Below are 15,411 nucleotides of genomic sequence, written 5' to 3'. Positions count from 1 at the left end.
TAACAGCAACAGAGCTCTCCGGCACCTCCGATGGTATGCACGACTCTGGCGAGCTCGACGAGAGGAGATTTGCTGCATCTCCGAAGTACAACAAAACAAAATATTCAAATGTGGCGCTACGGACGGCGGCGGAAGTGAGCAAGAGGGTCGGAGTTCAGGGAGCGATGTGATGGCGGATGTAGTGTGTCCCAATAGTACTGCATGCATACTGCACTACATACTTTTTAAGGGCAGCTGCAGTACATACTAAAAGTATATAGTAGAAGTATGCGATTTGGAACGCAGGCCAGGCTCTTCGCTTGAAGAGCCTGGTGACGCGAGGCTAGGTCGAGAGCGTTCTTCCCAGCCTGTATACTTTGCAAAAAAAAATCTTTTATTGTGTTTGCGTCACTCAGAAAAAAAAAACAGACAGCAACTTTACAAGTCCCTGTTTCACTATCAACGGTTGCTACTTCAGAACTCCAGAAAAATTACACACAGAGATGCAACAACTTTCAACAAACTTGTTTTAATAAATAAATAAATACCATTTTTATAAAGCATTTTTGGTTTTTGGAAATTTAATATGCTATTACTCAGTTGTTAAAATGACATCACATTGTATGAAGAGCATATTATGATTTGTATAGGACTTGAAACTCAAAGTTCAGGACTTGGGAATTGACCTGGTACTTGCATGCTTGAATCAGGATTTGAGTTGGGATTTCCCTGTTTTGACTAGGGACTTGACTTGGGACTTAATGTCATTCTTTACTGGGGACTTGACTCAGGACATACCTTGGGACCTGTTGTCAGTCTTGACTTGGGACTTCCCTGTCTTGACTGGGGACTTGTCAGTCGTGACTTGGGACTTGAGTTGAGACTTCCCTGTCTTGACTCAGGACTTGACTGGGGACTTAATATCAGTCATGACATGGGACTTGACACCGGACTTGACTTGGGACTTGTTGTCAGTCTTGACACAGGACTTCCCTGTCTTGACTTGGGACTTGACTCTGGACTTAATGCCAGTCTTGACTTGGGGTCTTGAGGATGACCCTGCCTTGAGTTGTGACTTGACCCAAGACTTCCCTGTCTTGACTTGAGACTTGACACTGGACTTGTCAGTCGTGACTTGGGACTTGGCTCAAGACTTCCCTATCTTGACTCAGGACTTGACTCTGGACTTAATGCCAGTCTTGACTTGGGACTTGACTCAGGACTTGACTTGGGACTTGTTGTCAGTCTTGACACAGGACTTCCCTGTCTTGACTTGGGACTTGACTTGGGACTTGTCGGTCTTGACCCAAGACTTTCCTGTCTTGACTCAGGACTTAATATCAGTCGTGACATGGGGCTTGACACTGGACTTGACTTTAGACTTGTCAGTTTTGACTTGGGACTTGAGCACAAAGACTTGAGACTTACTTGTGACTTGCTAAACTCTGACTTGGTCCCACCTCTGATGAACACTGCCCTAAAAATGGAAATGAGTGATGTGGGTGATTAAACCTCGTGTGAAAGCTGTGAGTTACCTGTCAGACTAATCTCAGGTCATAAAATCTCACGGTGTTTCGCAGCTACGTGCTCGGCTGCGTTGACTGGCGCACGGTTCTCGAAATACATTGACGTCCCTGCCGCGCCATCTTTAGAAAACAGTGAGCCCAACACTGAATGAAACTTAATTTTCGTCGTTTGTGAGAGCTGCCTGTTGTATGGAGTGATATCCTTGTGTTTCCAGGTGACGTAACATCGTATTAATAACATTTAGGTGATATAACGGCTACGTGTGTAGTTAATATGTCGAAATTGTACGGTTATCGTCATGTAGAAGAATCCCTCTACATGTTGTCCGGCTGAGGCTAGCTGGAGTTGCTAATGCTAACACCAGGCCTACCATTGGGGTGACCGTGTGTCTTGTAACGTTATGTGAAACTATAACCGTAGTATCCAGATTGATGCGTGTGTGAGCATCTGTGATTGTCAAACACTAAAACGCATCTTCGCAATCGGCTTCACAGGTTAAGCGAGACTTAAAACGCGTTGCTAACAGGCTAACGCTAGCTTGTTACTAATAACAATCGAACATTAGCTAGCCTAATCGTGTTTATTATTATCATCCAGCTGTCGTCGTATTGTTGGCTGTGTCAGTGACGTTTATGGTGCTCATTTGAAATCCTGCAAGAGCAATTTATAGCCGACACCTACTGCTTTCATTAGACTTCTGTGACATCGTTCAGCTGATCAGAGCTGGTAGGTGTGCAGGATGTTAGCTCACTTAGGGTGACATTCTACTGGCACGTTTTCAAGGGCTAAATTGTTTTTGTGATGTTTGTTTTTCACCTTCAGGTGTTTGATCAGTGAAAGTGATCATGGGGATCAAGACTCCGCGCACTCGGTGCTTTCTTGACATTGGCATCAGTAATGTGCTCGGTAAGAAATACACCTCAACTTTCTGGCTACTTAACTATTATATTCACTTACTTGGGAGTTTACTATGTAATTACAACTAAATGTAATGCAGTCTAATATGACAGTCCTGCAATAAATGTTGCCTCTGTTTCTGTTATACTGTATCCTGTTGTAGAGAGGTGTTGATTCATCAGGTTATTCTGGAGAAATTGTGTACAAAAAACTGTAATATACCACATTAATTCAGCAAGATGAACCTAAAGTAGTGACCTCTGGATGTAATTTCTCATCACGATAAACAAACCTAACAGTGCTCTTTCCTTGCAGTCGGCAGAGTTGTGGTTGAATTGTTTTCAGACATCTGTCCCAAAACATGTGAAAACTTCAGATGCCTCTGCACAGGTGAATAATACATTGTCACCACAAGAATACGCCAGAAAACCTTTTTCTTTCATGGCATGGTTTAATATTGATAACTGAAAACTGACTGTGGTTTCATTCAGGTGAAAAAGGCATTGGTAAAGGAACTATGAAACCCCTGCACTACAAAGGATGTCTGTTCCATCGCGTTGTGAAAGACTTCATGATTCAAGGAGGAGACTTCAGCGAAGGTGAGTTAATAAAGTTTGAAGGACGGTGTACTTAGCTTAAAGGCCTTGTTGAAGTCCAGATATTTAAAGACTGTGAAGATGTAGTGAATGACTGCAAATCTCTTTGTTAATGTCATCACAAAGCTCTCACTTTTTACCTGTCAGCATCTAATAATAAAAGCATCAACCAAGCCTAACATATATTTGAATAACTAGTAGTCAGCAGAAGTTTTATAACTCTTTCCTGTAGAAGTCCCCTTTCTCACATTTTATTTTTTTTCTGACATCATAGGTAATGGAAGAGGAGGAGAATCCATCTATGGAGGCTTTTTTGAAGGTAAAGAGGCCACTGTCAGAGCTGTCAGTTGTTATCCAAACCGACGTTGGCTTCAAGATGGCAGTACAATCTTATCCTTTTCCCCCAGATGAAAGCTTCGCCATTAAACACAACAAGGAATACCTGCTGTCTATGGCCAATCGGGGCAAAGATACAAATGGATCACAGTTTTTCATGTAAGCACTACATATTATGTATTATATATTTGCTGCATTTGCATTATTTGTTCATTCTATCACCCTTTAGACATACAAATAATTAAATGCCTTTTTTTCTTGAATGGCCTGCTGCAAAACTTCAGAACAACAAAACCTTCCCCACATTTGGATGGGTAAGTGGTTCTTAATTGCATCTTAAACTTTGATTGATTGCATGGTGCACAATTCAATATATTTTGCTCAACAAGCTCAACACCACTGTATTTTCTCAGTGTCCATGTGGTTTTTGGTCATGTGATTTCTGGCCAAGAAGTTGTTCAAGCCATGGAGAACCAGAAAACAGATCCTAATAGCAGACCGTATGCTGACGTCAAAGTTTTGAACTGTGGAGAGCTCGTCCCTAAATCTAAAGGTTTGTTTGTGTGGAGAATTTTCAGTACTTTGACTGTGCACAATAACAGCTTTTAGATTTTATAAAGCAGTGTTTCTAACAGACTCTTCAATGTTTGCAGCAAAGAAAGATGAAAAAAAGAAAGACCGAGCCTCACCCAGTTCCAGCAGCAGCTCCAGCGACTCCAAGAGCTCATCAGACTCCTCTGACTCTGAAGAATCAGAGAAGGAATCTAAGAAGAAGAAAAAGAAGGCGAAAAAGCTAAAAAAGAAACAGAAGAAGAAGGAGAAGAAAAAGTACCTAATTTATTGTCACATTCTGACTTTCTGCAGTGCAAATGGTACCTAGTGTCTTAACTCTAAATTGCAATGCTTTCCTCAGGTCAGAGGCTGAAAGTGCTGAGGAGAAAGAACAAGAAGAGCTGGTTACATCTACTGTACGTCCTGAAGAAATTCCACCCATCCCAGAGAATCGATTCCTCATGAGGAGGAGTCCGCAGGTGGGCCAGAAGCCAAAAGAAGAAGCTGAAAAAAATCCGTCAAATAAGGAGGAAAGGCCACGAGAGAGGTTAGTCTGCGTGACTAACAGCTGGTATGACAAACATCGAACATAATGCCATTGTCTGTTAATTTTTATGCCTTGCTTTTTTTTTTCTTTCCTCTCTCTCTCTCTAGCACTGGCATATCCTATAATTCTCAGTCATCATATCACAGAAGACTGGTGATGACACGATCTGGGAGAAAGATTAAAGGCAGGGGTCCAAGGGTAGGTGAACTGCAGTGAAGAGCTCAACTAAACTTTCATCCACTATGTCACATCTTATTGAGTCTAATGAGATTGTAATATGTCAAGTTGCTCTTATAATGCAGAGATGCATAAAATTTAATTTCATCTTTTATACGAATTTTAATGGCAGTTATGTATAATTGTGATATGCCATTTCTTCCATCCAGCGCTATCGGACTCCGTCACGCTCTCGTTCAAGGTCCAGAGATCGTTTTCGGCGCAGTGAAACTCCTCCTCACTGGCGTCAGGAGATACACCGTCAGAGGATGAGGGCAGTCACCGGAGAGCGGTGGATAAAGGGTGACAAGTAAGATAACCTCACTTTAACTTATTAAAGGGATATTTTGGATTTTTTGAAGCGGAGCTGGATGAGGTGTTTATATATGTATAATCACTGTATTAGATACAGTAAATGATGGTTGGCATGCCACCAGTGTGGAGAAGCAGGCAGGAGCACTGCCATGGAAGCTAAGCAATGTACGGCTGGGGGTTGGGCAGCAGCAAAAGGTATTTGAGCCACCTAAAAAAACAATGTAAGTTTAACTGTATACTATATTTAGAGTACTTTGACCACTTCACTTTGCCACCAGACAGCCCTGTCCAACGGAGAACTGAACTGAAGCTTATCTACAGTCTCTTCAAAGCCACCAGACTCCATTGAAAATAACATTAGTTTTACCTTGCAGGATGTGGGAGTTGAGGGTCTATCACTTATGTTAAATAGGAAGTAATCCTTTAAAATCACCAAATTCAAGCAATAACACGAACAAACAAATCAATAGAGGCAGCTGTAGACCAGCAATTCCCAAGTTCTGCAAGCTAAAATAACGGTTTTTGTCAATGGAGACTGCTGGCTTTAAAGGGAGCATGGATAACCGCTTCATTTCCCTGTCAGACAGGTTGTATGACAACAAGGTCAAAGGAAAATATTCTAAAAAAATATTCTAATTTTTTTTTTTTAGGTGGGCCTTTTTTTAGTAGAATAAAATATGTTTTGCTGCTGTCCCCGTTGCAAATTTGCATTTCCTAGGATAGCGTAGGCATGACCTGCCCTACTCTGCCTTTCTCTGTCTCTGATTGGCTTACCCTGATATTCTTACCTTAACCCAAAGAGATGTTAGTCCTCTTGCCTGAACCAAACCAGTCAGACCAACAAAGAAAGTGAGTATTAGCCAATCAGAGAGAGAGTTGGATGGGTCATGCCTTCGCTCTCTAAGGAAACCCAAATTCATGCCCCAGTCCACAACAGCATATTGCTCAGCTTCTATGTTGGTACTCTTGCCTACCTCTCTCAACTGGGGACATGCTGACACCTGCTGTACTAGGTAATACACTGACTATGGATAAGTACCTTACACAGTCCCACTTCAAAAAAATCCAAACTATTCCTTTAAAGAGGGTGTAAAAGCATAATTCACAAATAAAAACAAACCAAAGGCAATAACATAAGACTGTACATGGACATTTTAAATGTACTCTGCAAGTCAGAGTGCTTAGCTTCATTGGAAACTGGCAAATAACATTCCGTTACTGATGAAAGATTTGACATTAAACAAGTAAACAGGTACCTGAAATCTTCTCAGGTATGAGTTGTGGGGAAAATTAATAAGCCATTGCCATACTGTTTTATATTTCAAAGCTAATTGGCGCCACTAAACAACAACATTCACCATGTAAGCAAATAATTAAAATGTTTTTTAAACTTTTAAGTAATGTGTCTAACATATGTATTAGATCAGCACTTTAATGTCCATGTGCACTGTCATGTCCATGTTCCAGTGTTGCCTGATGTTAGTTGTCATGTTCTGTAGGTGGCATTTACACTGTTCTTTTTAACAGAGGCGACATGAATGATGCCAAGGATGAGGCAGCTAAAGCTCCAAGAAGAGAGAGACGGACCTCCGACACAAAGCAGGACCACACAGCTGAGGGTAAAAAAGACAAGAAAACTCGGTCACACAGATCCAAAAGCAAAGAAGAGGACACTGCTGAGAAGGATGACAAGCATAGCAAACACAAGGCTAAGAAAAGAGATAAATCTCGAAGCCGCAGTAAAAGCAGAGAAAAGAGTAGGAGGTCAAAAAGCAGAGAGAAGGCTCACAAGCACAAAAGTGATGATAGAAGAGGTCACTCAAGGAGCAAGGACCGAAATGCTAATAAGAAAGAGAGGGAGTCAGAGTCTAATCACAGTAAAGATAGAAATAAGGGCCATGAGTCTGATAAAAAGCATAAAGAGGATACCAAAGGAAGGAATGGTGAGAGAACTAGGACAAAGTCACAAAGCAAGGAAAGACCAACTACAAAAGACAGGCACAGATCAAGTAGCAGGAACAAGGATAGGAGCGGACCTGCGGTGTCCAAAGACAAAGAAGAAAAACGAGAAAAAGACAAAGAGAGGGGCAGAGAACGTAGCAGGAGTCAGGACAGACGACACAACAGTGAAAGGGATAATAAGAAGCGAGGAACATCCAGGGATAAAGAACGTCGAACAAGAAGTCCAGACAGAAAGAAGCCTAGAGACTCCGGCAGAGGCAGGCGCTCCAGAAGCAGGAGTAATAAGAGGGACCACAGCAAAGATCGGTCCTCTCATAGAAAGGACAAAGACAGAGAATCTGACAACCACAGGAGAAGACGTAGCAGCAGTTCTGAGAGCGATAGAGATGCAAAAAGGAAGACTCAAAAGAGTTCAGAGTCCAAACGAAGAGAATCAAATAGTACCTCCAGATCCAAAGACAGAAGAAGCCCGGCCAAACCAAGACCAGATAGTACAAAGGGCAAAGACAGAAATGACAGCAAGAGGAAAAAATCTAGCTCTAGCTCAGGCTCTGACAGTGACTGATGATATTCTTAGGGAATAGATTCGGAGTTTTGAAGTCTACCCCTATTTTATACCCACGACACGTGTAGTATGCAGCATCAGCTTTCCATCTAGAGGGGGATACGTTCACTTTCCTCATTCAGTGAAGAAAAACCTACTCCACAGTTCAGCCAAAGAGAGCATGAGTGTACAAAAATCTGTCCAAACTATTTTCTTAAACTGTTAAAGGGATAAATAGATACTCCAACTTCATTACAATACTTTGAAAAATACTGATAATTGATACCATAGGTACCATAGAGAAAAAATAAATTGAGGGCATAAAATTTTAAATTATGTATTAAAAGAAAAATATAACAAGGCATAACGTAACTTATCCTTTCTTGGTTAGCAGCAGAGAACATCAGAATGACTGTAGTAAACAAGTGCAGCTGTTACCAGTGTATCGATGCTGCGGATAAGGACTAATGACAGTTTCAAATACATCTACGTATTGATTCATAGATAGTGTTTTTTGAGAACAGTACATTTGATCACCCCCAGTTTTGGAGAAGCAGGCAGGAAGACCGCCACAGAAGCTAAGCAATGTGGATGGGATGCACCAAAAAAGTATTTCTGCCACCAAAAAAGTGGATCTAATTTTAAATGTACGCTACATTTAATTTTCACTGCTTTACCTTTCTGTCAGGCAGTTATATCCATCTATCCTTTCTTCAAAGACACCAGACTCCTTTACAAAAACATTAATTTACTCCCAGAACAAGAGAACTGATGGCCTACAGTCTAATCCTTTAAAACATCAAAGTGATTTGGGGTGTTTTAAAGGGTTAGTTCAGGTTTACCAGTATCACAGTAACACAAACTAACCAATCAAGGCAACAGTTGACCAGCAACTCCCATGTTCTGTGAGGTAAAATTACTTCTTACTTGGAGTTCCCCATTGGAAATGGCTGTCAGACAGAAAGGTAAAGCTGTGGAAATATTCTAAATCTAGTGTACAAGGTGGCTAAAATATGTTTTGCTGCTGCCCAGCCTCAGTGTATTACTTAACTTCTGTGGCGGTACTGCTGCCTGCTTCTCCAAACTGGTGGCGTGCCGACTGACATCCACTGTTGGTAATACACTTACTATGGAAAGTACCTTATCCAAACTATCCCTTGATGAACTGTGAATACCGCTCAGACTTGCCATGGCAGACTGTTATGTGAGCTTTGGCTGAACTCTTGACTAAATTTTGGCACTGAATGGAAGTTCTGGATTTGACCCTCATTAAGTGCGTCACACTGCTGATGGGTAGCTGAAGCTGCACGGCCAGTTTAGAGGACACTGAAAAATAAAGTCATCTACTGTTGGTACTGCATCAGCAGTGAGTACCAGGTGTTCTTTTAATTGTACATGACCAGAGGAGGTCCTTTTGAAGGCTGTTTTTTTATTTTGAATTCTTTGGTAAATTATATTTTGACTTTACAGTAGTTGATATTTCAACCTGATTTTACTGTAACAGAGGGGACATTTTCTCCTGAAATCTGTTTAAGTTTGGCAAATGACGTTTACTTGTCAAGTTATTTTTACTACAACAATCAATCTGGAAGACAAAACCTTCATTTCTTGCATGCTTATCCCCATCATTGTTACATTATGTACATCAATGACCTTTCTTTTGTACATCCACGCCCTTGTACTGTAATCCTATTTGTTAACCAGTTTTGAGATACCTCTGGTTTGTTTTTTGTTTTTGTTTTTTTTGAATGGAAAAAAAATGTCATGCTGTAAGTACAACATAAAATCAGTTTCTATAAGTTTTGTTTTGTGCAAGTTGATTTTAAGAACTCGACTGCCATGTAGAACGATTAAAAAGTTTCACTTTGATCTTAATCATTGTTTTAATATTCTTTAAATGCTGATACATATGCAGTCTATTTACTGGAAGTCCAAACATTATTCACATCCAAAATCACAGTAATCGACGAGTGTCAGGTTTACAACATTTTGTAGAACATCAAAACCTGTGCAAAAGGTTTTGATTGCGGCTGTCACCATCTTGTTTTTTGGAGCCAGAGGTGACCACATTTGGGCAAGAGGCCGGCGCTGTGGAGGAGCAAGGGGTGGATGTGACTGAGAAGCCAAGGAGTCTATCGGCAGATGTTCTGTTGCTCAAAGTGGCCAGTTATATAAAAATTCAGCCCCTGTACAGTTGTCAAGAATGTTGGAATTAGCTGTAGAGACCTAAACTGTTTTTCCTACCAGGCTGTAAACATGTCTATTTCCGCCTTTAAAGTTGGGCATTCTAACATGGGGGTCTATTGGAATTGATTTGCTTCTGGAGCCAGCCTCAGGTAGCCATTTAAAGAACCACAGTTTTTGGCAGTTCCATGTTGGTTTCATTTTTCAGCCCCCCAAGTTGCCGCTTGATATGAACTGACTTGATGTGGTTGTTGGACATTGCCTACACCTATCAGGATGTCCCATGAACACTATTTTAGTTCCACAGTGCAATGTGTTGTGTTTTCTAAATATGAAAATTGGGCACAATACCTTTGTAACTGATGATGCAATATAATGATAATTCACAAGTTTCCAAAATCCCAATTTACATTTCACTATACAGTAGAGCTGCAACAATTAGTCCATGAATTGATAAGCTGATTGAAAGAAAATAGACTGGCAACTACTTTGATAACTGATTACCTGTTTCAGTCATTTTTCAAACAAAAATGTCAAACATTTGCTGGTTCCAGTTTCTAAAATGTGACACTCAGCTGCTTCTCTGTCATTTATGACAGTAAATCAGGAATCTTTGGGTTTTGGAGTGTTGGTTGGACAAAAGAAGCAATCTGAAGACTTAACTTTGGAAAACCCTACTGCACAACACAGTATTAAGTGTCTATTATAAACAGAGAAGTGAATGAGCGACAAAGAAAGTGACTTCACACATATCTTCTGTCAAAATATCTTGAGGATGTTATTAACACATTAAGTATGTTTAACACTCGTAAAACCAGAACTGCCAGCTGGGTGTGACCTACGACCATGTAAACCCAAGTCTTTTCTTTGCGTCTTGAATATCCATGACCTCATTAAGCCTTTTAATGTTCTGGGTGGCATCAGAGACGTATGTGGGCATTTGAGCACCAGTGCTGTCCTGAACGAGGTAGCTCGGCCTGACTCCACTAAAAATGGGACCGAGTCCTCCTCCGATCCCTTCTCTCGCAGCTTTGCAAAGTGGAAACACATTTCGCTGAGCCTGCGCCGCTGCATTGATGACGTCTTTTGAATACTGCTGAAACTGGTTTTCCTCTTCAGCTATGAGCTCTGCATTCATCACTTGAAACTCATGCTCGTTTTTTCTCAGCTGCTGATTCCTGGCAATTTTTTGGGCCTGTATTTGAAGGATGAAAGATAAATGTCAAACAAGTGCCACAACTACCACCAAACCAAAACTATTCATTCTTGCATTAATGTGATGAAGATAGTGTGAACATTACCATTTCTGTGGCATTGAAGTCTTGTACTTTTCTTCCATCTTCTTTGACCTTCTGCACCTTCAGTTGTTGTTTCTCAGTGAATATTCTGTCGGCCTCTTTCTTAGCCTCAAGTGTGTCTTGGGCGTTCTGTTTGGCTGCTTTATCCCTCTGCTCCTTTTCTTGCCTCTAATGAAAACAAGTTTGTGTCACAGGTGTGAGAACATTTTGTTAGCTGCAGCAGGACTCTCAGGTGAAACCTGATCTCACTGCTGCTATTGACGAAAAATTAATCTTCACATTTTTTGAACCCACATGTCTATGGATGGATTACTGAAAGGGCCTACCAGGCACAGGCCCAGGGGCTTAAAAGGTAAGGGGCCCCCCTGGCCCTTCACCTGCAGAATGTCATTCAAATTACTGACCAAGAATTACCAGAAAGAGACAGAAAGAACTGCAAAGAGACACAAAATAACTACAAGGGGACACATAGTGACTACAAAGAGACATAGCTCAACCACAAAGAGACACAAAATGACTGTAAAAAACTGCAAAAAGACAGAAAATAACTATATGGGGAAATGACCTCAGAGAGACACAAAATTAAGCTAAAAGAGACTCAAACAACTACGAAAAGACAAGAATATAACCACAAAGACACAAAGAGACTACAAAGAGACACAGAACAACCACAAAGACACACAAAATGACCAAATTGAAATGAAAAAGAACTACAAAAAGACAGAAGATAACTCTAAGGGGACCCAAAATGACCAAATAATAAAAAAAAATTACTTCAGTAACACCAAATTACCTCATAGAGACACAAAATTAAGGTCAAAGACATCCAAACGACCACAAAAAGACAAAACTACAACCACAAAGATACAAAAAGTCTACACAGAGACACAAGATGATGACAGAGAAAGACAAAACGACCAAAAAAGAAATTGCCTCAATGAAGGTCGAAATTACCTCCAAAGAACTACAAAAAGACACAAGGAGACACAAAATGACTACAAAGAGAAACAAAACAATTTAAAACAAGACTAAATTACCTCAAAGAGACAAAAAACAGCCACAAACAGTCACAAAAATAAGACAAAGAGACAAAACAACCACAAGGACAAACAAACGCAAAGAAAACACAAAATGACAACAAAGCGACACAAAATGACCAAAAAGGACACAAATTACCCCAATGAGACAGAAAACAACCACAAGGAGACACAAAACCACAAAACGATATATAATGAGTACAAAGAGATTTAAACACACCACCAAGTATGTGTCTTGCTCCTATGTAGGAAGGTGATGGGGCCCATTGTTTCATAATCCACCCATGCACAGGTCACGATGACACATTAATGACTTCATATTAATAGCTCGACAAAAGCTTTATGCCACAGTAAATTTGTGTTTTGCAGGTGTAGCATCTAAACCACTGTTACCATTAATTCTCTGTGAGCGACAATAGACTCCAACATTGCTGCCTTCTTCTCCTCCTCCTCCCTCTGCTGTTGGGCCTGTTTTGCATCCTGTTCAGCGACAGCCTTTGCGATCCTCTGCTCCTCATTGTCGGTCTGCTGCTGCTGCGTGACACTCAGCTTGTTCATGATCCTCTCGCGGCGCATCTGGGCCTCGCTGAAGAATGAAACAAGTATGACTGTGACACACCTGGAATCCACTGCATGTGGAGCGAGGACACGGCTGTTGATGATGTTTGTTTTGCTGGCTCTTACCTAAACAACTCCTTTTCTTTTTCTTTCCGTAACTTTATCATTTTTTGTTTTGCAGAGAGAAAAAGTTTCCTTTGCTCCTCTTCAGCCTCCTGTTTCTGTGCATCTGTCGCTTTTATGAGATCTTGATTGGAGATATATTCCTGTAAATACAGAGTATACAGTCGTAAGCTTGTGTGTTAGAAGTAAGAATACAAATACTAGATAATCCGTGCTGCTAAGGCCCCACCAGGTGAGCGTGCATGAGGTTTCTCTTCAGCTCTGCTTGTCTTTCTTCCTCCATCCTTTGCTCCCACTGGTAGAGCTCTTGAAGGCGTTGGGCTTCCTCTCCGTCCTTTTTGTCCTCTAACTTCTGTCGCTCTTTCACTAGCTCATTGTCCTTGATCCTAAAGAAAAGGAAGCATATTCTCTTGTGAGGCAATACTTTTTAACTCAAGCCTTTCTGTCAGATTACTACTTGAAATTAATCACAACCAGGAATAGTTGGCCTGCAAAATAGGACGTTAGGCACATATTCTCCTGCAGCATGTAAGCGCTGCTTTGGTTTGATGTGACTTACTGTTTCTTTATGTCCTCTGCAACAGCCTGTCTCTCAAGCTTTTTCTGAAGTGCTTTCTCCTGCTCCTGTTTCAAGGCTCTCTCGTCTTTGTTCTTTACCGTATCCAGGAATTCCTTGTCGACATCTTTAGAGGCACTCTTGATTCTTTGCTTCAGCTCAATCTGAGCCTCCCTCTCCTTCAGGACCTCCGTCAGCAAGAGCGCACGCTGTGGAAGTAGTAACAGTCACTCACTATCCCAAAACATCAAACTTATATATAGCTAAACATGTACAACCTAGTGACACTAACATGTAACCCTTTAACACGGTCAGTTTGATAATACAGCTGAGTCTTGGCTTTTTTGACAGCCTCTTTCCGCTGCTGCTCCCGATATTCGGCCTCTTCTTTATCCATCAATTTCCTTTTCTCCTCCTCAATCTCCTCCCGGATCTTCTTTGCCTCTAGCTTTTTCTGCCTTTGACCCTTTGATACAGAGAAACATACAGCGTGTTAACCTTTTACCTTGATGCAAAGTGTGCAACCTTACAACCACAGCAAGTAAAATCTGATAAAAGCCCAGTTCAGGTGACTTACAGCGATGGTATTGGACCACAGCTTCACCACCTCTTTTGATTGCAGGTGCAGGGCCTCTCTCTGCTTCGCTGCTTCTCTCATTCTCTCCTTGTCTTTATTAACCTGGTTCAGATCATCTTGAATCCTCAGCCATTCGGCCTTGGTTAAGACAGTGACTTGCCGGAGGTCTGGTGGCTGCATCATCCTGCTGGCTTCTTCAGCTGAAGACGCTATAAGGAAGACATTACTGTAAGACGACAGACTGCATCTAGAACACATAATGGGCTGAAAATATGCACCATCACTTTGTGGACTGGCCAGATTAATAATTAAAAAGTCACATGTTACAGCAAATGATTTTATCCAGGAAGTAATGTGATGCATATTTATTTCTTCCATGTTGCAAGTTTACATTCTGTAGTTACACATGGAACATTTTTTCCATACTGTCCAAAATGTTCTGAATTTTAAAGGCTCTTCAGATATATTTTGCCTCTTAATGAATTTGAATTGGTCTTTTTTCAGGCAAAAAAAAAGTTAGATAGATGTATATGACCTAAGATAAGATAAGATAAGATAAGATAAGATAAGATAAGATAAGAGCAGTTGCAATACAAAGTTCTAGGAGTGCATACAAAGCATGCAAGGACTAACATAAGTAGAAAAGCAATGTAGCAAACCTAAACTACAATATATATCAAATTTAGAACTACATATACAAACTACATAACAATAAGGTGCAAATATAAGAACTAGCTCACTCTAAGGTACAAAATATAAAAATTACCTTACAGTAAAGTGCAAAAAAATATAACAGAATAACAAACAGTAAGGTGCAAACAGGTGCCGCCACTGTATACAATGGGTTACAAGTATAAATGTATAAAAAATATGGTTGCTTATGAATATCAGTGAAGGGATTCAATATTTTTACCACCGATATTGTATCTTGTAACTACACAATATATGAGTGGGCACTTAAATTATTCAATAAAATGAGGGGAAAGTTCAACGCTTCTTCATAAGGTGAGGTTGTTCTTTGAGATTTTTAGCTAACTGTTATGGCCTTTCATTTGACAAATATGAATAAATAGAAAAACAGCATAGCAACCTTATAACAGGAAGTTGTTTTCATTTGAGAGTGGCTACAACAGTGGGCACGACAGATACATAAATATTAAACAACCTGTATATTCAGTGCCACTTTTAAATTGTTCTGACTTGAGTTTAATGTTGCAGTATTTAAATTATTAGCCATAACAGCTAACGTTAACAGCTAGCTACCTTCAGCAAAGTCAACCAAAACTCTGTTTCCTCAGCTCTCACCTCTCCTGTTGGAGCCTGTTCTCCGGCCGTGTTGAACCACCGATGCCATTTATATTTAGTATAATTCAGTAACTAAAGAAAGAAAGTTTACAACCAAATAAAACTGTTCAAAGGTGTTAGTGTTTCCAGGTTACATACAGCTGTGGTTGGGTCTGCATGTTGCGTCGTATCCAGGCAACGGCTGAACCAATCTGAAGCCTCTCCGCTGATGACGACAGGTGGCGCTGTTCTTTATAAAACAACATAGTCCTGAATGAACACCACACACCTGAACCCTGGCACTTTTTGTTAGATATTTTTTC

General features: G+C 40.6%; 2 protein-coding genes across 2 annotated transcripts; one reads left to right on the top strand and one right to left on the bottom strand.

The window, feature by feature from the left end:
* Nucleotides 1-1,577: 1,577 nt before the first annotated feature.
* Nucleotides 1,578-9,346, top strand: ppig (peptidylprolyl isomerase G (cyclophilin G)). Its single transcript, XM_050048253.1, has 13 exons — nt 1,578-1,720; nt 2,329-2,412; nt 2,719-2,793; nt 2,895-3,002; nt 3,274-3,318; nt 3,407-3,494; nt 3,620-3,649; nt 3,749-3,888; nt 3,989-4,163; nt 4,249-4,434; nt 4,542-4,632; nt 4,821-4,960; nt 6,493-9,346. Exons 2-13 carry the CDS (start codon nt 2,352-2,354, stop codon nt 7,490-7,492), a joined length of 2,139 nt encoding a protein of 712 aa, XP_049904210.1. The 5' UTR covers nt 1,578-1,720; nt 2,329-2,351; the 3' UTR covers nt 7,493-9,346.
* A 21-nt stretch (nt 9,347-9,367) lies between these two features.
* Nucleotides 9,368-15,267, bottom strand: cfap210 (cilia and flagella associated protein 210). The gene is made up of 9 exons (XM_050048260.1): nt 15,110-15,267; nt 13,805-14,013; nt 13,520-13,693; nt 13,231-13,436; nt 12,901-13,057; nt 12,675-12,814; nt 12,384-12,576; nt 10,957-11,121; nt 9,368-10,850 (listed from the first exon to the last, which is right to left on the bottom strand). The coding sequence occupies exons 1-9, from the start codon at nt 15,156-15,158 to the stop codon at nt 10,494-10,496; spliced, it is 1,650 nt and encodes a 549-aa protein (XP_049904217.1). The 5' UTR covers nt 15,159-15,267; the 3' UTR covers nt 9,368-10,493.
* Between the last annotated feature and the right edge of the window lie 144 nt (nt 15,268-15,411).

The sequence above is a fragment of the Epinephelus moara genome, chromosome 7, assembly GCF_006386435.1.
Source record: "Epinephelus moara isolate mb chromosome 7, YSFRI_EMoa_1.0, whole genome shotgun sequence".
Taxonomy (NCBI): Eukaryota; Metazoa; Chordata; class Actinopteri; order Perciformes; family Serranidae; genus Epinephelus; species Epinephelus moara.
Note: the sequence above shows the minus strand (reverse complement) of the source record. Positions and strands in the feature narration are given on the sequence as shown.

Excerpts from the sequence above, each read along its gene's own strand:
- cfap210 (XM_050048260.1), bottom strand. The coding sequence starts at position 15,158 with ATGGCATCGGTGGTTCAACACGGCCGGAGAACAGGCTCCAACAGGAGA. Across the intron at positions 13,437-13,519 it reads ACCGTGTTAAAGGGTTACAT|CGTGCGCTCTTGCTGACGGA; the intron begins GTTAGTGTCACT and ends CTACTTCCACAG. Across the intron at positions 11,122-12,383 it reads TCGCTCACAGAGAATTAATG|AGGCAAGAAAAGGAGCAGAG; the intron begins GTAACAGTGGTT and ends TGTTTTCATTAG.
- ppig (XM_050048253.1), top strand. The coding sequence starts at position 2,352 with ATGGGGATCAAGACTCCGCGCACTCGGTGCTTTCTTGACATTGGCATC. Across the intron at positions 3,003-3,273 it reads AGGAGGAGACTTCAGCGAAG|GTAATGGAAGAGGAGGAGAA; the intron begins GTGAGTTAATAA and ends CTGACATCATAG. Across the intron at positions 3,495-3,619 it reads AATGGATCACAGTTTTTCAT|AACAACAAAACCTTCCCCAC; the intron begins GTAAGCACTACA and ends GCAAAACTTCAG.